Source organism: Mercenaria mercenaria, chromosome 3 (genome assembly GCF_021730395.1).
Source record: "Mercenaria mercenaria strain notata chromosome 3, MADL_Memer_1, whole genome shotgun sequence".
Classification (NCBI taxonomy): Eukaryota; Metazoa; Mollusca; class Bivalvia; order Venerida; family Veneridae; genus Mercenaria; species Mercenaria mercenaria.
Window position 1 is genome coordinate 55,675,281 of NC_069363.1, and position 24,028 is coordinate 55,699,308.

The window sequence follows — 24,028 nt, forward strand, 5'->3', positions numbered from 1 at the left end:
TACTGTTGCACCTTTTATTGCATACAAATATCAGATAAGCTCCTGAAATTTTTCCTAAGATTTGCCAGATAACATAAATATGAAAAGTTCTATCGCACTAAAGAATGTACATCCAAACGGCAGTATGCTATGATTGGTATAAGTACCACATAAAAACTAACAAATGTAAAAATTAGACGAACTACAATGGAAAAAGTCAAAAGTTTTCTAAAAAATGGATTGTAACAGTCGATAAAAATTATACAGAATAAGCTGTCAACAATATACAATGACCAGAAACAATGTCTGTTAATTAAATTTAAACTGAAACATTTGCAACGGCAGTATGCTATGATTGGTATAAGTACCACATAAAAACTAACAAATGTAAAAATGAGACGAACTACAATGGAAAAAGTCAAAAGTTTTCTAAAAAATGGATCGTAACAGTCGATAAAAATTATACAGAATAAGCTATCAACAATATACAATGACCAGAAACAATGTCTGTTAATTAAATTTAAACTGAAACATTTGCAACCATCTGAAACATTTGCAACCATCAACATTATGTTCAAATGTTCACAAGAAATTCCTGAAGATGTATTGATTTTGTTATACAAGGCAGTAGCAGTGATGGATCTACCCAAGTTAATGACGTGAGCACGAGGTGAATAAAAATCCCTGTCAAAGATTCAGGTATATATACTTATTAAGCAAAAGGCAAGCCTGAAGTGGTTATAAGCACAATTAAACCTGCATGAAGGTGTAGCCGAGGTGCCAGTATATTGTAAGGAGTGGTTATAACCATTTAAGGAATGTCACTGCAGTTAAATGACCCGTTTTTATATACCTAAATATAGTAATAATAACATGACTGTTCGAATTAGTTAATCATATAGATATTAACATTAAGTCTTTTTTATCAAGAATAGATGACCAGTTTTTGTGCACACTTCCGGTTATTGTAGCTGCTTCTGGTTACTGGCCTAGATTACAGGATTCTGTCCTAGGCAATTCTGTTACTATTTACAGTCGTGGCAAAAAGAGTTTCAAGACTTGTCTGACATTCGGTCCAGGATAACCCATCTGACCGAATGGAAACTCGTCTGACCAAAAACATGCCCTTTTCTCGTTATTCCGAGCCCCTAAGCCGGTTTTTCAGTGCTGGTCAGTAGAAGATTTAAGTTTCAAAAGAGTTTTTGCTATAGTTTGGTACTCCAACATCTAAACTTATAAAATCCCCATGGAGAAAAATTCTAAGGATTTTTGTAAATGAATAATCTAGGCTTTCACATGATGACCCTAACCCTCTGAAACAGCCAAATTCTTTCTTGTTAAAACCGAGACTTGCAATCATTTGTACTAGCTCTGAAAAATTAAGGCTTTTTTGAAAAAGTTCTTTGTTAAAATTAAGAACAAATATATTATTGTGTTAGCGGACAAAAAAGTTTTAAAATAAGTGCTTTCTGTTTTCTGTAAGAAGGTTATATATTACCCCAATGATTTTAGATAAGCAAATTTTGTGCCCAAATTTTCTGTTGTGTATATTTCTATTTTAATGCAAGTAATTCTATTTTCTTTTTACTTTTGTTTATCTGTCATATGATTTTTTACAACATATATAAAATTTAGAAACAGGAAATAGCTGCAAGTGCAAATTTTCCAAAGGCTCGGATCAATGAGAAGGCTCGGAATTACGAGAAAGAGGCATAATAATAATAATAATGTAATATATTCATGAACAGTATAAAAGATGTCAAATGTGTAAAAATCTTCCATTCATCACAAATACATGTATATAAGCAATACCAAATATGTACATGTGTATTAACAACTAAGAAAAAAATATTATTAATATACATGTATAAGAAATATCCTAAAAAAATTTCGATTACAAAATTATTTCAAGAACACATTCGATAACAGATAAGGTAAAAATACACATCACACTTGTTTTTTAGCTGCACATAATTTAAGATTTGAATCAGTTTCTTGAATCCACTATTTAAAACTTAACATCACTAACGTTGACTCTGATAAAGAAGAACAAATAAGTAGTAAGTTATTTTCAGGATATGATATAAAGTACAGAGAAGTACAGCATATTTTAGATAACACATTTTCCTGTATGACTTAACAACACTTTTTATATGCATTTCCTAGTCAAGCAATACTGCATAAAACTCGCCAAATAGTTTTTATTTACAAACAATTGAAAGAACCAGTCCTGTACTTTCTCAATTTCAGAAAAAAAAAAATGCATGAATTTGCAGCCTTGAGATTAGTTTGTGTAATTATTGACAACTTATGGCACATAGGTATCACATATATAACACTTGTCATAACATACATAGGCTATCACATTTTCTAGACACACTCTTATGCTTCACAGTATATAGTAGGAAATATCAAACTGGCATTGTGGTTGCCTTCATATGGCTAGCATATTACTGACCTGTTCAAAGCCTTTCCTTATATGGAGGGCTGAGCGCGAAACTATTGTATCTTGTTCTTTATTCATATACAGTTACAATAGTTTCGCGCTCAGCCCACGAATTATATAGCTTGATATGTATACAAAATTGGCATACTATTGAAAAAAAGCAAATTAAACTAATGAATGAGGTAATGTCACTACTAGAAGGTGACTATCTTGACTGTGGTGTAACCAAATGATCTAATGATATTTATAGGTTATTAGCTTCGTATCGGGAAATATGCACGAGTTCTTCAGCGGAAATATTGCGCGACTTTAGGAGCGCAATATTCTTCCGCTGAAGAACGAGCGCATATTTCCCGATGCAAAGATAATAACCTTTTATTACATACACATCTACACGTATAAATATTATGTAATTATCATAAATATGTTCAATAGCCTGAATACGATTGACAATACTGAACTAAACAGAAAACTAGAACGTGTCTGTAGGACACAGGGTGTGCCCCCCACTGGTACATTTGTCAAAAATAAGGGGAAATAATTAAAATGTTTACAGTCTTAATGGAGTATAGCATTTTATGAAAAGGATTCATTATTCTAGGCCATATACGTTTTGAGCTTTGACCACAAACAAAAAATCCACTATTTTGGATATTTCAAGGGCCATAACTCTGTAATAAATGCAAGATTCTCAGGAAGAATGCCAAGTGTGAAAGGACACATCATGATTAAGATTCATGCAAGGTTTCATGAATCTATATCAAATACTTTTTGAGCTAGGCTTGTCACAAGGTGAAAATGTGCATTTTTGACTATTTCAGGGGCCTTAACTCTGAAAATAGGGGGCGGAGCCAGACAAAAAATAGGAGGTGCGCAAGTTCATATCATGATTAAGACTCGTGCAAGGTTTCATGAATCTATATCAAATACTTCTTAAGCTAGGTGTGTCACAAGGTGAAAATGTGCATTTCTGACTATTTCAGGGGCCATAACTCTGAAAATGGGGGGCGGTGCCAGACGAAAAATGGGAGGTGCGCAAGTTCATATCATGATAAAGACTTATGCAAGGTTTCATCAATTTATATCAAATACTTTTTGAGCTAGGCGCGTCACAAACTTCGGACGGACACACGGATGCACGGACAAGACCAAATCTATATGCCCCCACCACTCATGGGGGGGGGCACAAAAATAGTGCAACAAAACACACAGAATGATGTCACGCACCCAATATGAAATTTAGGCATCAGTGTATGGAAAAATATTGACGTTTCCGGTACTAGTGTAACTTAATGGGGAAAAGAAACGAGTATGTAAAAAATATACAATATTGTGTTATTCATACAATATGTTGCAAATGTTGAATGAGAAACTTTTCATACAGACCTAAATTTCATAGCAAAACCCATAGAATGTGGCCTATAGAGTCTTAACAAGGTCTGTCCATTAGTTGACCTAGCAAAGTATGGATTAATACAAAAAAAAAAACCGGGCAACTAGAATTTTCTTTTTATGTTACATATGAGTGAAGTCAAGAGAGCAAACCAAATTGTTTTTCTCAACTAATCACTTAGCTGAAGCCCTAGACCTATTTTTTGACCTCACACAAACCAGTTTCAAATTTCAAACTCCACCTATATTTCATAAAGATGAACAGCCTAACAAAGTGTAATTAAGACTGGGCCAAGATTGTGACATTTAGCGTGTTAACAGTCAAACTGTTGACCACAATGACAGATGTAGGGTATCGTAATAGCTCTCACCTTTGAACACTGCTCAGGTGAACTAAACATAAACACTTTTCTGTACAGTAGTTTTAAAGGTTCAAAAGACCATGAACTATCCCAAGAAGTAGGCAACAAAAACAAAGACAAGAGGGCCATGATGGCCCTATATCGCTCACCTGAGTACCACTGGCGATCTAAATGATAAGATCAAGTTTTGACAAAGATCACATAAGCATACACATAAAATATCATCAGGATAAACATTTTGTTGTAACAGTTCCTTTTGACCTATGGGTCACATACTAGTCAAGGCCAATTTCAATATCAAGTTTGAGTATCCTATGCTCAAATGCTGCATTTTTGTACTAGTATTTCTTACCCTGGAAGACTTAAATAACATTTAAAACCAATCTCATTAGATTCAGCCGAGGTATATTCATTAACGTGAAATAAAGGGAGGTAATTTGTCATATATCCAGTCAAAAGTTATCTACCCCGATTGTCCGAGACAATCTGATGGCATAAATGACATTTCTAATCATAACCTTTATTGGTTACCGAGATACATCATTTTAATTTGATATAAAGGGAGGTAATTTGACATAAAATCAGTCCATAGTTATCTACCCTGATTGTTTCAGTCCAACTAATGACAATAATGAAATTTCAAATGAGTCCAATAAATACTTACTGGGATAAATCCATTTTTATTGAAATCTGGGGAGGTAATTAAGAATATATTAGAAAAGTATTCATATTGATAAACGTTCAATCAATAGTTATCTAACATGACTATTTCTTACCATGGAAGACATAAATAACATTTCAAACCAATCTCATTAGAAGCTGCTAGGTATATTCATTTACATAAAAAACAAGAGCCATGTTAGACATGGCCAATCCCCCCGCCGGGCATATTATAATTGAAGGCTAAAGTTCCTGGCAAGTTAGTGTCTGAAAGTATTAATTTTGGGGAAAGCTTTGAAGAACCATTTAGTTGTGGTCTGCATCAGGGGTTTTAAAGATGTGGAAGAAAGAATAAGTCAGTGGTGAGGTGGTTTACTGCTAAATTTTATTAATTTTCACGAACAGTATAGCTATGATGTTTTTCTATATGGCTACTGTAAAAAGAAGGAATGGAAAGCTAACAGGGAACACGAGTGCCAGAATGTCACAATATATGCCCGTCACAGCAAATTTCTTTACTCTAGCAGCTGTATTTGCAAATGGAATTTTAATTTTGTGGTTGTTTAGTAATCATTGTAAGTCTTTTGTTTTTCTAAGTCCACAAAAACTCCTTACCAGGTAGAGATATCTTAAAATACACCTAAAATTGGAAAGTAACATCCATGCTGTACCACAGAAAAGTGGTCTTGTTTATTCCCTACGGTCAATTATAAAAATGTTACAATATAAGTTATTTATAGTAACAACTAAGGCAAGTTAATCTTAAAAAAAAAAAAAAAAAAAAAAAAAAAATTGTAAGTCCACATAAAAATCTTTACCAGGTAGAGACTGGTCAAAATACACCTCAAAATTGGATGTAGCATGCATGTTGTACTACAGAAAAGTGGTCTCGATTTTTCCTTACGACTAGTAATGAAAAAGTTACAATAAAAGCTATTTAAAGTAACAACAAAGGGAGGTAATTCTAAAGAAGGGAACTGCACATGACACTTCGTCTCATGATGGTGTATAATTGTGCCAAGTTACATCAAAATCCCTCCATGCATGAAGAAGAAATGCTTCGGACAACGTCATTCTTGTATCTGACCTTTGGCCTCTAAGTGTGACCTTGACCTTAGACCTAGGGACCTGGATCTTGCGCATGACATTCTGTCTCGTGGTGGTGAACATTTGTGCCAAGTTATATCAAAATCCCTCAATGCATGAAGAAGAAATGCTCTGGACAATTTTTTTTAAGAAAATATGATAAAGGGGAATATCTCAAAAAATAGGCAAGGTAGAGTTATTGTTCTTGCACACTGCACTTCCTCCCAATGTGTTCTATCAGTGTATGAAGTTTGAAGAAAATCCCTCCAGTACTTTTGGAGTTATGCTCTGGACAAATTTTTTTAAGAAAATAAGATAAAGGGGAATAACTCAAAAAATAGGCAAGGTAGAGTTATTGTTCTTGCACATTGCACTTCCTCCCAATGTGTTCTATCAGTGTATGAAGTTTGAAGAAAATCCCTCCAGTACTTTTGGAGTTATGCTCCGGACAAAGATCGTTGCGGACGGACGGACGGACTCACAGACGGAGAGCATTTCTAATATCCCCTTCGCCTTTGGCGGGGGGATAAATAAAGGGAGGTAATTGGTCATAAATTCAGTCAATATGTATCTTCACTGACTGTCCAAATCAATCTGATAGCGTAAATGTAATTTCCAATCAGTACCTTCATTAGTTATGGAGATATACCCATTTTAATTTGAAATAAAGGGAGGTAATTGAACATAAAATCAGTCCATAGTTATCTTTCCTGATTGTCTCAGTCCAACTTAAGGCAATAATGAAATTCAAATAAGTCCTAAAAGTACTTACTGACATAAATCCATTTTGATAACAAAATAGCTAATTTTGGCCCTTTCAGGGGCCATAACTCTGGAACCCATTATGGGATCTGGCCGGTTCAAGAAAGGAACCAAGATCTTATATTGACACAAGTTTTGTGCAAGTTTGATTAAATTCAAATCATAAATGAGGCTGTTATTGTGCAGACAAGGTCAAAATAGCTAATTCTGGCCCTATCAGGGGCCATAACTCATGAACTCATAACGGAATCTGGCCAGTTCAAACAAGGGTGCAGAATGTCACAATATACGCCCGTCACAGCAAATTTGTTTACACTAGCACCTGTATTTGCAAATGGAATTTTAATTTTCTAGTTGTTTACAATGTTGTTTTTTTTAGAAATTATTGTAATTCTTTTATTTTTCTAAGTCCACAAAAAAAATCCTTACCAGGTAGAGATACCTTAAAATACACCCAAAATTTGAAAGTAATATCAATGTTGTACCACAGAAAAGTGGTCTTGGTTTTTCCCTACGGTCAATTATAAAAAAAAGTTAATCTTTAAAGAGAAAAAAAAAAAAAAAAAAAAAAAAAAAATCGAAAAAAAAAAATTACAAGTCCACACAAAAATCCTTACCAGGTAGAGATAGCTCAAAATACACCTCAGAATTGGATGTAACATGCATGTTGTACTACAGAAAAGTGGTCTCGATTTTTCCCTACGACTTGTAATGAAAAAGTTACAATATAAGCTATTTATAGTAACAGCAAAGGGAAGTAATTCAAAAGAAGGGACCAGTGCATGACACTCCGTCTCATGATGGTGTACAATTGTGCCAAGTTACATCAAAATTCCTCCATGCATGAAGAAGAAATGCTCCAGACAAAGTCATTCTTGTATCTGACCTTTGACCTTTAAGTGTGACCTTGACCTTAGACTGAGGGACCTGGTTCTTGCGCATGACACTCCGTCTCATGCTTGTGAACATTTGTGCCAAGTTGTATCAAAATCCCTCAATGCATGAAGAAGAAATGCTCCGGACAAAGTTTTCATTCTTGTATCCTTTGACCTCTAAGTGTGACCTTGACCTTACCCCTAGGGACCTGGTTCTTGCGCATGACACTCTGACTCATGATGGTGGACAATTTTGCCAAGCTACATCAAAGTCCTTTCATGCATGAAGAAGATATGCTCCGGACAAAGTTTTCATTCTTGTATCCTTTGACCTCTAAGTGTGACCTTGACCTTAGACCTAGGAACCTGGTTCTTGCGCATGACACTCCCTCTCATTATGGTGAACAACTGTGCCAAGCTACATCAAAATCATTCCATGCATGAAGAAGATATGCTCCGGACAAAGTCATTCTTGAATTTTTCATTCTTGTATCCTTTGACCTCTAAGTGTGACCTTGACCTTAGACCTAGGGACCTGGTTTTTGCGCATGACACTCCGTCTCATGATGATGAACAATTGTGCCAACTTTCATCAAAATCCCTCCATACATGAAGAAGATATGCTCCGGACAAAGTCATTCTTGAATTTGACCTTTGACCTCTAAGTGTGACCTTGACCTTAGACCTAGGGACCTGGTTCTTGCGCATGACACTCCGTCTCATGATGGTGAACAACTGTGCCAAGTTTCATCAAAATCCCTCCATGCATGAAGAAGATATGCTCCGGACAAGGTCTGTGGACGCCGCCCGCCCGCCCATCCGCCCGCCAGGGGCGTTCCCATAATACGTCCCGTTTTTCAAACGGGCGTATAAAAAGGAACCAATATCTTGTGGTGATACAAGTTGTGTGCAAGACTGGTTAAAATCAAATCATAAATGAAGCTGCTATTGTGCAGACAAGGTCTAAATAGCTAATTTTGGCCCTTTCAGGGGCCATAACTCTGGAACCCATTAAGGAATCTGGCCAGTTCAAGAACGGAACCAAGATCTTATGGTGATACAAGTTGTGTGCAAGTTTAGTAAAAATCAAATCATAAATTAAGGTCAAAAGGTCAAAATAGCTAATTTTGGCCCTTTAGGGGCCATAACTCTGGAACCCATAATGGGATCTGGCCAGTTCAAGAAAGGAATAGAGATCTTATGGTGATACAAGTTGTGTGCAAGTTTGGTTAAAATTAAATCATAAAATGAAACCACTATCATGCAGACAAGAAATTGTTGACGGACGCACGCACGCATGGACTGACGACGGACGAAGGGTGATCACAAAAGCTCACCTTGTCACTATGTGACAGGTGAGCTAAAAAGAAAGGCTGAAAGCAGCATGAATAGATGTTTGCAACATAAAGTAATAAAAATCGACACATAATTACTACATTCTTCCATACATATTTAAAAACATCTGTTAACTTGTATACATACACAGACAGGTTTTAAACTTTAACAACTTCAGACAAGTCTATTCTTGAGAATTAACCTTTAGCCTGCTGCCAGCAAGTGATTCTGCCTTTGTGACTAGTGCAGACCAAGATCAGCCTGCATGGATCATGGTCTTCACTGTTCGCTGTTCAGTTAGTAAATTAACAATGAACACCACTTCGATTAATAAATGGTATTGCCCAAATTGAATGACGGACCAGTCCATTTTAGAAATTTAGCAGGGTAAAGGTTAATACATTAAGCAGCCGGTATTGTTTCTGTACACACAGCATTGACTCTGATGTAGATGTGATAATTCAAATCCTGTCAAAAAAGTTTCATTGGTTGCACTGATAATTTTTCTGCAAGGTCCAGCTGAAAAGAAACAGAAGCAATAATTATATATCCAAATTGACACTTATCTTTGGTGTCCAGTCTAAATGAGAACTAAGAGTCAAAATCTAAAGAAACAATAAGCAGTATTTTAATTATTAAGCTTATAAGAGCTCCTGAATTCCAGTATTACCCTTTTCCTCACAGGTAACTGATAAATTCCCATATTAATTGCAGGTGGAAATCTTTAGTATGAAAATTTTCAGTCCGTCCTAACACGGAACAACCTCTGACTGGAAATACCGTCAGACATGTCTAGAAAGACCTTCCTTTGGAAATGATATAAGAATCTTTCACCAGCTGAATGTGCAGATTGAAATAATCTGACTCAGGTAATTGTTTATGTGGTAACGAGGTTCTGCCAAGTTACAACAAAAAAGTTACAAGAGAGCCAGATATTTCCATGCAAACATTCTACCAGTGATAGATTCTTTTTCTTGCATACTTTATTCTTCAAATAACAGAATAACAGAAGAAATACAATAAAATGAATGCATTTCTTTTAAGCACTATCATATCATAGTAGCATATGAATTTACACATTCATTCATAAATTACAACACATCCTGCAAGGAGGGCTATGAGTTTTTTTCCAGCAGTAGAAAAAAGGCGAGAAAATCTTGTCTGGCATGCAAGAAAAATAAATGTTCGCACCTGACAGGTGGTCCCCCACAGGTAAAATTTACTCTATGTTTGGTTAAATAGGCAGAGAAATAGTGGTCTTGGTCTTCATAAGCAGGTTTATAGTACCAACTTTTATTCAGAGATGACTTTAGCCAGGTTTGACAGTTTCTTACTTAAAAGTTAACTGTTCAAGTTAGCATTTATTTATAACCAGTGTTTTTGTTACATTTCTTAATCATTAAATCTTAAACATTCTAACCCGATTCTGACCCGATTTGATTTCCAGTTAAACAAAGAAGGAAATCAAGCTCTGTATATTTTGCGATAAACAACGGTTGATGCGCGGACTGGTAAGAGAGCATTATGATGTCAATTATGATGTCAAATTGCTGCATTACGTCCAATACATTACTCCTCAGTCAAATGAAGTCCAGCATAATATTTACTAAAATATGTCAATGAGCATGTCAGAATGAAAACAATCAAGACCTTCTTGTGATTTATTGTCTAATTTACCATGGTTCATCGTTCAGATGCTTCAGTATTTAACCACTCAGGCTAACGCCCTCGTGGTTCAATTCCTACGCATCTGAACTCTGAACCATGGTAAATTAGATGATAAACCACTCGAAGGCCTTGATTATTTGTTAATTGTACAAACTGTATAGAATGCCTGGCAGTAGCCCCATACTGTATTTCACTTGGATGGTACAGAATGCCACTTACCATACAATGCCCCAGATTTCCACTTACCTTACACTGTATTTAGCAAGAATGGTACAAAAACAACCTTTAACTAGAAGATGCTTTTGTAAAAAAGCGCATGTCTCCCCCAATGCATAGTCGTATAGGCAAGAAGTCAATAGGGTATAGGAGCGAAAGTCAAAGAGACACTGGTGGACATCTATTTGGCATGTCCAGTCATCCCACTAAGTTTCAACATTCTGGGCCTAGTGGTTCTCAAGTTATTGTTGAGGCTCCTGTGACCTTGACCTTTGATCAAGTGACCCCAAAATCAATAGGGGTCATCTACTCTGTATGTCCAATCAGCCTATTAAGTTTCAGCATTCTGAGTCAAGTGGTTCTCAAGTTATTGATTAGAAAAAAGTTTTCTATGTTCAGCCCCCTGTCATCTTGACCTTTGATGGAGTGACCCCAAAAACAATAGGGGCCATGCATCTACTCTGTAAGTCTTATCACTCTATGAAGTTTCAAGGTTCTAGGTCAAATGGTTCTCAAGTTATTGACCAGAAATGGATTTCCATTTTCTGTCCGCTGTAGCCTAGACCTTTAATAGACTGACCCCAAAATCAATAGAGGTCATCTACTCTGTATGTCCAATCATCCTATGAAATTTCAACATTCTGGGTCAAGTGGTTCATAAGTTACTGTCTGGAAATGATTTTACATGACCAGGCCCCTGTGATCTTGACCTTCAATAGAGTGACCAAAAAATCAATAGGGGTCTACTCTGCATGTTCAATCATCCTATGAAGTTTCAACATTCTGTGTCAAGTGATTCTCAAGTTATTGATCGGAAATGGTGTTCCATGTCCAGGCCCCTGTAACCTTGACCTTTAACAGAGTGACCCCAAAATCAATAGGGGTCATCTACTCTGCATGACCAATCATCCTATGAAGTTTCAACATTCTAGGTCAAGTGGTTCTCAAGTTACTGACCAGAAATGGTTTTCCATGTTCAGGCCCCTGTGACCTTGACCTTTAATAGAGTGACCAAAAAATCAATTGGGGTCATTTACTCTGCATGTCCAATCACCCTATGAAGTTTAAACATTCTGGGTCTAGTAATTCTCAAGTTATTGATCGGAATCCGTTTTCCATGTTCAGGCCCCTGTGACCTTGACCTTTAAAGAGTGACTCCAAAATCAATAGGGGCCCTCTACTTTGCATGATCAATCATCCTATGAAGTTTCAACATTCTGAGTCAAGTTGTTCTCAAGTTTTTGATCGGAAATGGTTTTCAATGTTGAGGCCCCTGTGACCTTGACCTTTAACAGAGTGGCCCAAAAATCAATAGGAATTACTGTGCATGTTCAATCATCCTATGAAGTTTCAACATTCTGGATCAACTGCTTCTCAAGTTATTGATCAGAAATGGTTTTCAATGTTCAGGCCCCTGTGACCTTGACCTTTGATGGAGTGACCCCAAAAACATTAGGGATCGTCTACTCCAGCAGCCCTACCACCCTATGAAGTTTGAAGGTTCTTGGTCAAATGGTTCTCTAGTTATTGATCGAAAATAAAGTGTGAACTAGTACCGACAAACAGGGCAAAAACAATATGTCTCCCCCTGTGGTGGGGGGAGACATAATTCCAAACAGTATTTAGTTTGGATGGTACAGAATACCACTAACCCCATACTGTATGTAGTAAGGATGGTTCTAATTACATTTACCCTATACTGTATTTAGTTAGGATGGTACAGATATAAATGCCACTTATCCCATGCTTTATTTGTTATGGAATGCCACTAACTCCATACAGTAATTGGTTAGAAGGATACTGAATGCCACTTATCCCAGAATGCCACTTATCCCATACTGTATTTAGTTTAGATGGTATGGAATGCCATTTTACACCATATCGTATGCAGAATGCCACTTATCCCATACTGTATTTGGTTTAGATGGTATGGAATACCACTTTACCCAATACTGTATATGGCTAGAATGATACAGAATGCTACTTACCCCATACTGTATTTGGTTAGGATGGTATGGAATACCACCCCTGGTATCACACATAGCCATATGTTGTCTCTCTGGATCTCCAGCCACCAATACTTCTTCTTCATGCTCCATCTGTACGGTCAAAAGTTAAACTTAATTTATGTAAAAGGTTAACTTTTAGTATGGTACCATAAAAGGGCCATAATTCTCACAAAATGCATATCAGAGTTATGGTTCTTGGCCTACATAGTCACCTTATGATAATAAACAAGTGTGCAAAGTTACAAAGCTGTAGCTCTTATAAATTTTGAGAGAAGGTCGACCTAAACAAAAATTTTAACCCAGAAACTCAAATTTTCTTCTAACAAAATGCATATAAGAGTTATGGTTCTTGGCCTATATAGTCCCCTAATGATGCTAAATAAGTGTGCATCATTTCAAAGCTGTAGCTCTATAATAGTTTTTGAGAAAAGATGGACCTAAACAAAATTTTAACTGACGCTGACGCCGACGATTAAGTGACAATACCTCGTACATTTTTTTCAAAAATCAGACGAGCTAAAAACCTCTAAAAACACAAGGTTTACTTTAGAGCACTCACTGTAACAATATACGCCCATCACAGCAAATTGCTTTTGGCTTTCAAAATACTCTACTTACTAAAACTGAGCAGACTAGTTGTCATTTTTCTCAATTTCAATTAATTCAAGGGCCATAACTCCAGAACAATAAAGACTATCCTAATAGTTATCAAACTTGACCAAGATAATGTAACTGTATACATTATGACTAAGTTTGGTGTACACCGGATAAGATTTTGACTAAGTTATTAAGTGGACACTGTCACATTTTGCAATTTTAAGTAATTCAAGGGCCATAACTCAAGAGTGACTGGGAGAATCTAGCTTGTTACCAAGCTTGTCTGAGATACTATGCCCACATGGTGAACATTAGAAACTCAAGTTAGTGAGCGGATGGTCAATTTTTGCAATTTTGTAGAATTTAAGGGCCACAACTTCAGAGCCTATAGGACAACCTGGCTGTTTTCAAACTTGCTTGAGATATTATGCCCATTAACATCGTGACCCAGTTTGCAAAGCACTGTTTAAGAGCTGCTCAAAGTTTGAGAGCTGACATTGTCAATTTTCGCAAGTTTGAGTAATTCAAGAGTCATACCTCAAAGGAGGCCTGGATTATCCAGTTGGTTATCTAATCTAGTCAAGATTTTATACCCATGAGCATTATAACAAAGTTTCTTAAAAATTGGATAAGAACTACTCAAGTTAGAGAACCTACACCCGGCATCAATTTTCTTAATTTTGAGTGAATCAAGAACTAACTCCAGTGCCTCTGAGACAATTCAACTGGTATCGAACTTGCTCAAGATATTATATCCGTTAACATTATGACTAAGTTTGGAAAACATCAAATTAGAAATGCTCAAGTTAGAGAACAGACAACTTAAGCAGACACGACTCAACCATCGCAGATGATCACACAATATGTTTCATTTCACAGACATATCAGAATTATGTGTACTGAAGTAAAATGGCAATATAGATTTCCGTGTACCTCTTAAATATAATATACAGTAGAATTCCGCTATTAAGACCACCCATGGTTCTTTGTAAAACTGGTCTTTAGCCTTAAATACTTGATCACTGTGTTAATCATAGAATTACAGATCAAACTGTGTAGTAATTAAGGACGCACTTAACTGATAATGATTTGAATTTTGTTCAATTAAAGACAATTACAACAATATCGAACCTTTTCAAACTTCATTCTCCGCTGAAATCCCAAACGTATTTACATTAATAATAACAAACAAACACCGTTTAGATCTAATTAAATCCGTTTTAATCCAGTCAATTCGATCAGCGGGCATTCGTCTAATTACAAACAAATTAATTATTTCAACAATTTCTTATGTTAAAATAGCGATGTAAAACACCAAACATCTTTAAATAACAATTTCAGACAATCAAACAGTTTGATACGTTGTTTTGATAAAGTTTAAAAGACTTGTAAGCAATTAACGGATAAATACACAATGTACACGCTTAACGTGTTAACACGATGTCGCACGTGTTAATTACTGAGGCGTTTCGCGGTAACATACAGAAAAATTTGAGTGGTCGTAATTGCGGTGATTAATTAAGTGTGAAAAAATCAAACAGTTCTGAAATTGGTGGTCGCATTAGTGGATTAGCAGTCTGGTCTCATTTTCGGACAAACGACCATTGGTTTAAAGAAAGAAATATTCCGTTCTTTGCAAAATCGGTCGTATTAGCGGTGCGGTCGTAATTTCGGCGTGGTCGTAAGTAGGAATTTTACTGTAGATACATAACATAATGTTACAAACAAAAAGTTGAAATGTCGCGGAAATGTTAGAGAAGAATTATCAATCTTTTTGCATCATATCCCTATCTACTGGTGTACAAAACTTACAGGTTCAAGATGCCTGCAGGTATTCATTAAATCATCTAATCTCTCAGAGAATCCTGGAGCAAATGCTTCTGGATTTATTGCAATAAAACACTGGCCCTGTAACAGAATAGTAAAATGTACATCAAAGGCCTGAATGGCCTGAGTCGGCTAATGATTGATGCACTGACAGTATAGTCTACCAGTTTCAGTTTGTTTTTAGTTTTTTTCTTAAAATTTCATAACACAGCTCGATATTTACCCAAAATATTATATCCGGATACGATTATACTTTTCTCCAGTTTGAACAATATATTTTACAAATTGTGATGATACGAAGACATTTAGCAGCAACTGGCAGTATCTGACATTGAAGTTTACGGTTAAATTACCTCTTATTTAAATCTTTTCATAAAAAAGTTGTTTCGTTCCGTGAAAGCAGCCAAACATAGACGATCTACTTTCGATTTCAAAAACTACAAGAAAATACAATTTAATGTTTCGCCGATTTGTTTATTTCTCGAAAAATAAGAATTAAAATCATTTTTAATATCAGTAGTAACTAAACAAACCAGTAAGAGCTTCTTCTTCCGATAATTTATCCGTTTACTGACTGCAAAATTCAACCCAGCAAAGTTTATAGAAATCATACGATGCGTGTTTACGTTCAATGTGGGATAATTAAGGCTGATGAGCTATGTTACCTAACGCATCCAGACGATTCAGATTTTGTTTTTAAAAAAGCATTGTGTGCGTTTCTGTAATTTTATATACGTTTTTATACGCTTAGAAATTATTAGACATGCGTATTTGCATTATTTCTATACGTAATTTACTTTAATACGCATCTTATCTGGAGCCCTGTGGAACTATTTTTTGTCTTTCGCTGGATGTTACCCAAGCTTTGTAAGCCTGCGCAATTCTTAAAATGCACATTTATGCTTAATGAGTTACATTCGAGAATTGCACAATTACAAGTCATAAATATGACAGATTACATCGTATATTGGTCATAGCAAAGGGAATTGACATAACTTAACTTCATTCATGCAGTGAACTGTTTGAAGTTTGAGAAATCTAATGGAACTACATCCCTTCACTGTGTTATTTGGTCCATTTAGAGAATCGTTGGATAGCAAGGATTCGTCAAAAGGATTTCAGCCTTTAGCCGACTCAAAAATCAGGCATCTTTTCTAAAACCAGTGATAAAGTCATTTGATGGTGCCTTGTATATACTTAAGTTCTTTATCACATTGTAATTTCACACCTATTTGGTATATATTAAAGATTAAGAAAAAGTTTATATGTAATTACCATTTTTCATATATTCCAAAAATTTAAGAAAGAAAAAGATTTACTACATGAAGCTAGATCCCTGTTAAATATGAACATTTTATTGTCTGTTATATATTATGTAATTACCTCCCTTTAATGAGCAAACAGTCCAGTACTTCTTTTGATTTCCATAGAATTTCCTGTTTCACATTTTCCTTTGATAGATACAGGGATATATCAAGATTTAAATCAGTAGGAAAGTTTTAAATTATTATTTCTTTAGAATTAATTACATCTTCAATCTGCCTTAGTCAGAAACAGAAATAACCAAAAGGGAGGTAATCATAATTTTAGGAAATTGTACAACTACTGAAATGCTGCTAAATATAAATTTTTCAAGACATATCAATGATATATATAATAATAATAATAATAAAAACATCTGTATATTCCTATGACTCCTTATACATATAAATTGTTTAACCAATGTATTTTTTTATCTCAATCCAGCAACCAGGTAAGAAAACGAAAACACATTTTAAGATACTTCCAATATATCTAACATATATCAAATGTCCACAATATGAAATATAGTTGAAACTCGGTATCTCAAAATCCAAGGGATCAAGTGTTTTACTTCAAGATTACCAAATTTGACTTAAAATGATATTTTGTGCACACGTTTTAGGGATGATATTTGAAAATATCTTCGAGATATTGGAGATTTTAAGATAAGCGAGTTTGAGTTACCAAGTCATATATGTAAATGACGAGCTGAGGAAATCCATTATATAACAACATTTTGTTGGCTGCCTTTAAAGACTTTCTTCCAATATTACCTAGAGCACTATAAAGGCTTGTTGGAATTCGAATAAAGTGTGGTAAATTTAAAATCTGAGTCAATACTGACAAAAATTCATACATACCAAATTAGCAACAGTATCTGTATTTTTCCATCTACGTACATTAGGTCCGTATGATGCGTTACCTAGAATACCACAAAAGATTTCAACCATCATGGCTAAGCCATATCCCTTGTAACCACCAGTTAGTTCAGAACCTCCTAACGGCATCAAACCACCACCATTTAACACAGGCTTGGGATCATTTGACATCTGTAATGTTTAAATAGTCTCAATGGTCAATGGAAACACAAAGCAACATGTGAAGACTTTTTTACACATACAACAGATAACTTGCCATGTAACCTTAAACTAAGAAAAATTCATCATACAGAACCAAGTAACATTAGCTTCTATGAAAAGCATGTACCATTCAGTTAAAAACTGAATATTTGGCAAATTAATTTTTAACCTGAAGATAAAAAAAACGAAGTATATTAATGAATACTGCCCTTGAAGTCTTCAATTAAGGTAGTTCTGCACGTTCGGATAAAAAAAAATTCTACATTTGAATGTAGAATTTGATTAAACCCAGATTTTTTAAACCTGTGCTTGGTTTTTTGCTAGACTGATTTGAGAAAAACCTTATGCAATTTTAATAATGGAAGTCTATGGGAAAATCACAACTTTCATAACATTTTCACAAGTAGAAATTTTTCTACAGTGTAGATTTTAATTAAACTTCTCGCAGTCATAAATAAACATATGGTCTATACTGTGGTAAAATAAAATGTATCGGTCCTTGTGCTTATTTTTGAGATATCTGACCATGATTAAAGTGAACTGCACATTTCAAGCTAATTATAATACAGTATTTTGAATTATTTGACGTGTCAGATATTTTAAATACATATTTTAATTTAAGAATGGTAGTTACAGTGCCGTTGTAATAAATTTACTCACGGCTTGCCATTAATTCTTAAAATGATTTTCATTTCAGTACGCCGAATCCAGGCTTTGTCTATGTTTTCCGGATAAATGACATTATGCCATCACTTCCAGTTAGTCAAACATGCAGAACTACCTTAAATAAATCAGTGTAGCCATGAAAATTATGAATATTTATGATTTCACAGTATATCAACATTAGAATGATGGCAGAAGTACTAACTTTACCATGCTGGTCTACACCCCAACCTTCTGGAATTCTTATATTCTTCCTGTCATGGAGTTCTATCTGAAAAACATATCTAACAATAAAGATGACATCCTTCAATTACAACATCATAAAGATTCAAAAACTGTAAAATCATTGAATTTCATTTGCATTTTACCTTACATGGCTATTTTCAGGGCTGAATTCATAGGTTTCAAATTCTAGAGATAAAACAGAATTTTAACTGGTCCTATGGGATTCATTTTTTATGTACCACGAAAATGAGTCCCACAAAAAATACTTATTTTATAAATTTAAACACTGATCACTCAAAGTTGCAAGGAATGAGCAAAGTGCTTAAGATATAAAGAGTTTTGTGAGATTTAAACATAGAAAATAACAAGAGCTCGTAGAACACGAAATGCCCCCCTTGATGCATTCAGTAACTGCACAAGGAACAGAAATTATTTGGTCTCTGTGCACATTCTCTAGTTATTTGGCCAAAAAAGTTCTGCTGTTCTTAGTCAATGTGACCTTGACCTTTGACCTACCGACCTCAAAATCTAGGGTCATCTGCTGGTCATGATCAACCTCCCTATTAAGTGATCCTAGGCCCAAGCATTCTCAAGTTAGCGTTCGTAAATGGTTTAACAGTTAAACTGTTCCGGGTCACTGTGACCTTGACCCTGACCAACTGGTCTCAAAATCAACTTTCATGATCCTAGGCCCAAAGCGTTCTCAAGTTATCGTCCGGAAAATATTTAACTGTTCCGGGTCACTGTGACCTTGACCTTTGACTACTGACCTCAAAATCAATAGCGGTCATCTGCTGGTCATGATCAACCTCCCTATTAAGTTTTGTGATCCTAAGCCCAAGCATTCTAAAGTTATCGTCTGGAAACTGTTTAACCGTTCCGGGTCACTGTGACCTTGACCTTTGACCTACTGATCTCAAAATCAATGAGGGTCATCTGCTGGTCATGACCAACCTCCAAATCAACTTTCATGATTCCAGGCCCAAGCGTTCTTGAGTTATCATCTGGAAACTGATTGGTCTACAGACTGACCAACATACCGACCGACTGACCAACCGACATCTGCAAAACAATATACTCCTCCTACTTCGAAGAGGGGCATAAAAAGGAAATGCCTTGGGTCAGTCCTGCAGTATTTTTAATTCATCTTTATCTTCTTTTAAATGAGAAAGAATACAGGCTAGAACCATGAATAACTGTCCAAAAAAAGTTTAATACATGGAAAATACATTATGCAATAAAACAAGAAAATGTAATACCTACCTTTCCTAGTGCACATGTTGAGGTAGCCATGTCAAGTACAAAACTGTCCCCATTCTTGCCGGGAGCAGCAAGGCTGAGGGGATTGGTACCTAGAACAGCCTGAATAAAGAATTAAAATGTTTTAATCAGACATGAAACTGATGATGAGAATATAACCACCTACTGTGAAATCATTAGTATAAGTGCTGTGCCATGAGAAAACCAACATAGTGCGTTTGCAACCAGCATGGATCCAGACCAGCCTGCGCATCCATGCTGGTCGCAAACGGGATTTTTTTCTTCATGGATTTTGTGGTTGCATCGATCCATCAAATAAAATCTAAACAAACATATAAAAGTTCCTTTTTTTTATCTTCAAAAGTTGAAATCCAGCAAATTTTTATCCCACCTTGGCAAAAACCAAGAAATTTCATGCCCACAAATGATTTCAAAGTAAAATGCAAAACAAACCTCAAAAGACATACTCATTTTTTCACAGGAAGTGAAGTCGAGACTGATTCAAATAAACTTCAAAATTTCACCACATCAAGTCTAAATCAAGTGTACATTGCAACAGTATAACTGATGTCTTCCACCTGAGTATATTTGGCATGAAACTAGATTCATGAATTTATTCTGAACACACTGCCAGTCTGATGTTTGATCTAACTATATAACTTTGACCATGAACCAACATGACTGAAAATTGACTCTGAGGTATCACCATTTTATTATGGCAAACACTTGTACCAAGTTATTTCAAAATTCTTGAAATAAATCAAATAATTATTTCTCCCTGTTTACTGCAAGAACATACCTTTTTTGACCTTGTCGGAACTTGTAGAGGTGATGTATTTGTAAACGACATGCCCTGGAAGGAATTTCATAAAATGACATAAAGAGTATGCTAAGGTGAAAAGTATTCCATGTCTTGATAATTAAAATGTTTACAATAGAAATGAATTAATTTCTTTTGATAAATGAAAAACTAAACGTAACCTTTTAGGATGTAGACATTAACCCTTAGCCTGCTAAATTTCTAAAATGGACTGTTCCATCATTCAGTTTGGGCAGTACCATTTATCATTTGAAGGGGTGTTTACTAAAAATTTACTGACTGAATAGCGAACAGTGCAGACCATGATCAGACTGCACGGATGTGCAGGCTGATCTTGGTCTGCACTGGTCGCAAAGGCAGAATCACTTGCCGCCAGCAGGCTCAGGGTTAAATTCAGAACCAGTTTATTGAACTTCAGTACATGTAGACCATTTTTAAATACTTTCACAATTTATATTTCACAATGTATTTACCATAAGTCCTTCTTCAACAGCTTGCATTGCATACCATCCTGCTATCCCATAATGATTTGAGGCTGCATAATAAATATTGCTACATTATGTCATCAACAAATAATTTTACATTTTTTCATATTTTGATATCCTTTAAAGCTACTCGCCCACAGTTTGGGTGAAAATTTTTAATATGTTCTTTTCCACCAAGTTTTGCATAGAATGTATATATAACAACTGACAAAAAGGGTGAAAATAAAAGTTAGAGATTGGTGAAAATGCATGAAGAATGTAAATTTCCATGGTCAGTTTCAGTGGTTTTAGATTCTAGCTAAAATCTTTACCGCATTGTAAAAATCAGCCATACTGAAGGTATTCCTACCCTTTGCAACAACCCATCCTACCCCTGCTTCATGAGCTTTCTTGATTGCCAGACTCATAGCAAAATCACCAACAACCGGTCCCAAGAGATTCTTGCCATCTACTAAGGCTGTGCCAGCAGTCTCCTTCACTATAACTGGTTCTGTGTCACTTACCGTGATCCCAGTTTCAATGTCATGAACATACATATCTGAAATGAAAAACAATGTTGTCAGAAAAAAAGGGCAAAGTTGGCAATAAGCACTTATAAATACATGTAGTCACTGTGTATTTTTGTGAAAACGAAAAGAAACCAAAATGTGAGTGGCCAGCAATGTAGGTCTGTACAGTAGCTACCAATCTAGCCAAACATTAGTCATATAAGAGTAGACTAGCAAATGTTATATAGGACAGTCTAGCAGTATAGAAGTCAAAATATTTATTAGATTTATTTAACTGTGATCTACTTTATCAATATGTTGTCGCATTTGTAAAAGTTACATTTGAATTTGTTGCCATGAATATAACTTCTTCAGGTTACTTTCAATTTTATTTATCATTTCACTCAGTACACACTAAATTACTTCTGTATATTATTTTTTAGTCAAGATCAATATTCCATGAGTAATTTTTGTTCAAATACACTAAAATTAATATTAAGTTTTTCTATAACAAAACAAAATTTTCTGTAAAATGCATGCAATTTTTCCTCATTGCATATCAAGACTATGTAATAAAAAATTTGGTATGCCATGGCAAAATCTTTGTATGTTAGACCTTTGAAATAAGATCATCTACAACAGAATAATGACAAAACATCCATTATGTCTTACTTAAAAGTCATCTTTGTCAGCTGGAAAGAAAGAACATTATATGCCTTTCTCTTACTTAAGAAAAAGGTTGAGATGCACTCTGCAATGATTTTCAAAATCTGCAAACCATTTGTTCAATTCTTCTGAGGAATCAGAATCTCCAAAATTCTATATTAAGCGCCAAACATAGAACCTGGGACATGCTGATACTGGGATAAGAATCAACACAATATATGATGATATTATCTTGTCGTTCTTGCCAATTAACTGTCAGCAACTGATACAGGTAGTACCCTGTAATAGGTCTGTTTGTTTTGGGTTTAACGCCATTTTTCAACAGTATTTCAGTCATGTAACGGCGTGCAGTTAACCTAACCAGTGTTCCTGGATTCTGTACCAGTACAAACCTGTTCTCCGCAAGTAACTGCCAACTTCCCCACATGAATCAGAGGTGAAGGACTAATGATATCAGACAGAATGTCGTTTATCAAATAGTCACAGAGAACATACACCCCGCCCGAGGATCGAATTCGCGACCCCGAGATCCATAGACCAACGCTCTTACCTATTGAGCTAAGCGGGCGGGCTCTGTAATAGGTAAGTGAGGAGTTTCCATATGAAATACATAAATTAAAAGGGACAAGTGCTTATGTTTTATTTCTTAGCAATTTAAACTATGTTTCTAAAGATTACGAAAAAATGTATCAATGGTTCAAGCATATGTTACCACTGGACCAACAAGCCATATGCATCATATGTGAGAAAATTATTCTGAATTTTGGAGAACTTGTAACTGGGCTATTTACAAGCTGATATTGTCCAACAAATTTGATGCGATCCAAGGAAATAGTGAGTTAATTTTCTTTTGGGCAATATATCCACTCGCGTCAAACACTCAAAAGACCAAAATAGTGGAGGATTAATTTCCGATGAAATTGTCACTGCTGCCGATTTGGGTTTAAATGCTGATTTTGTTGCAAACATGAGATAACTTCAAATGAAACTTATATGTATCAAAAGGGGATTCAGTTCCTCATTAATTAATGTAAAAATTATCAAATATATAACGAATTTCCTGGTGATTTAAACCTAAGTGTGTACTGTACAGGATAAATGTTTACCCCGTCTTCACAGCAATATACACAAGTGACAAAACCAATAATTTTAAATGACTGTGTACTGTGATTTATCCTCCATTATTTTGGTCCTTTGAAGTTTTGACAGTATCATTGCCCGTCACAAATGTAAAACAATCTGACCGTCAAATTATTTTGACAGCAAGCTGATATACCTTTTAAAATGTAAACTTTAAAAAAGATATCGAAATTAAACTTATTGCAGTCCTTAATTTTATGTATTAACAAATCCCTGAATTATTATTTTATTAAGCTGAGAAATTCAGAAATATCGATGCTAGAGGACAAACCATGGAGTCCTGTACTGCCAACTTAAAGAGCAACAGAATTTGCAACTTCTTCATTACAATTATCTGTAACCTAGAATGTAACATCAATAAATCTACAGAAATCATTTAACGCATCTCACCAAGTCTATTTAGACCATGGCTGTAGTGACCACGGTAATCAGCTGCGACTAAATTTCCAGCAAGGCTTGATGCATGGGCTTCTTTTGTACCAACATTGGTCATGCAATCGATTATAAATCGCTTAACTTCTTCTTTGGGAACAGCGTCCCATCTGTCCTTTGGCATGAAATCAGAACAATTTCTGCATGACAACTTCAGTAGCTGTCTAAAATTGGCAAAACAACTATAAAGTTTTTGACATGCCATTGTTGACTTTTCCAAAACTTTCGGACCTCTCTCATTGAAGAGTACTTGG

At 35.3% G+C, this 24,028-nt stretch overlaps 1 protein-coding gene across 1 annotated transcript; it reads right to left on the reverse strand.

The window, feature by feature from the left end:
• Positions 1 to 24,023, reverse strand: LOC123524670 (uncharacterized oxidoreductase YjmC-like). Its single transcript, XM_045303027.2, has 10 exons — positions 23,733 to 24,023; positions 21,398 to 21,586; positions 21,037 to 21,098; positions 20,543 to 20,596; positions 19,747 to 19,845; positions 18,464 to 18,529; positions 17,377 to 17,565; positions 15,200 to 15,295; positions 12,770 to 12,880; positions 1 to 9,416 (listed from the first exon to the last, which is right to left on the reverse strand). Exons 1-10 carry the CDS (start codon positions 23,977 to 23,979, stop codon positions 9,369 to 9,371), a joined length of 1,161 nt encoding a protein of 386 aa, XP_045158962.2. The 5' UTR covers positions 23,980 to 24,023; the 3' UTR covers positions 1 to 9,368.
• Between the last annotated feature and the right edge of the window lie 5 nt (positions 24,024 to 24,028).

What these genes read in the sequence shown, in the direction of transcription:
- LOC123524670 (XM_045303027.2), bottom strand. Translation starts at nt 23,979, where the DNA reads ATGGCATGTCAAAAACTTTATAGTTGTTTTGCCAATTTTAGACAGCTA. An exon ending in GTGTAGACCAGCATGGTAAA is followed by an intron (nt 17,566 to 18,463) that starts GTTAGTACTTCT and finishes TAAACATTACAG; the next exon opens with ATGTCAAATGATCCCAAGCC. An exon ending in CCTGCAGGCATCTTGAACCT is followed by an intron (nt 12,881 to 15,199) that starts GTAAGTTTTGTA and finishes TTGACCGTACAG; the next exon opens with ATGGAGCATGAAGAAGAAGT.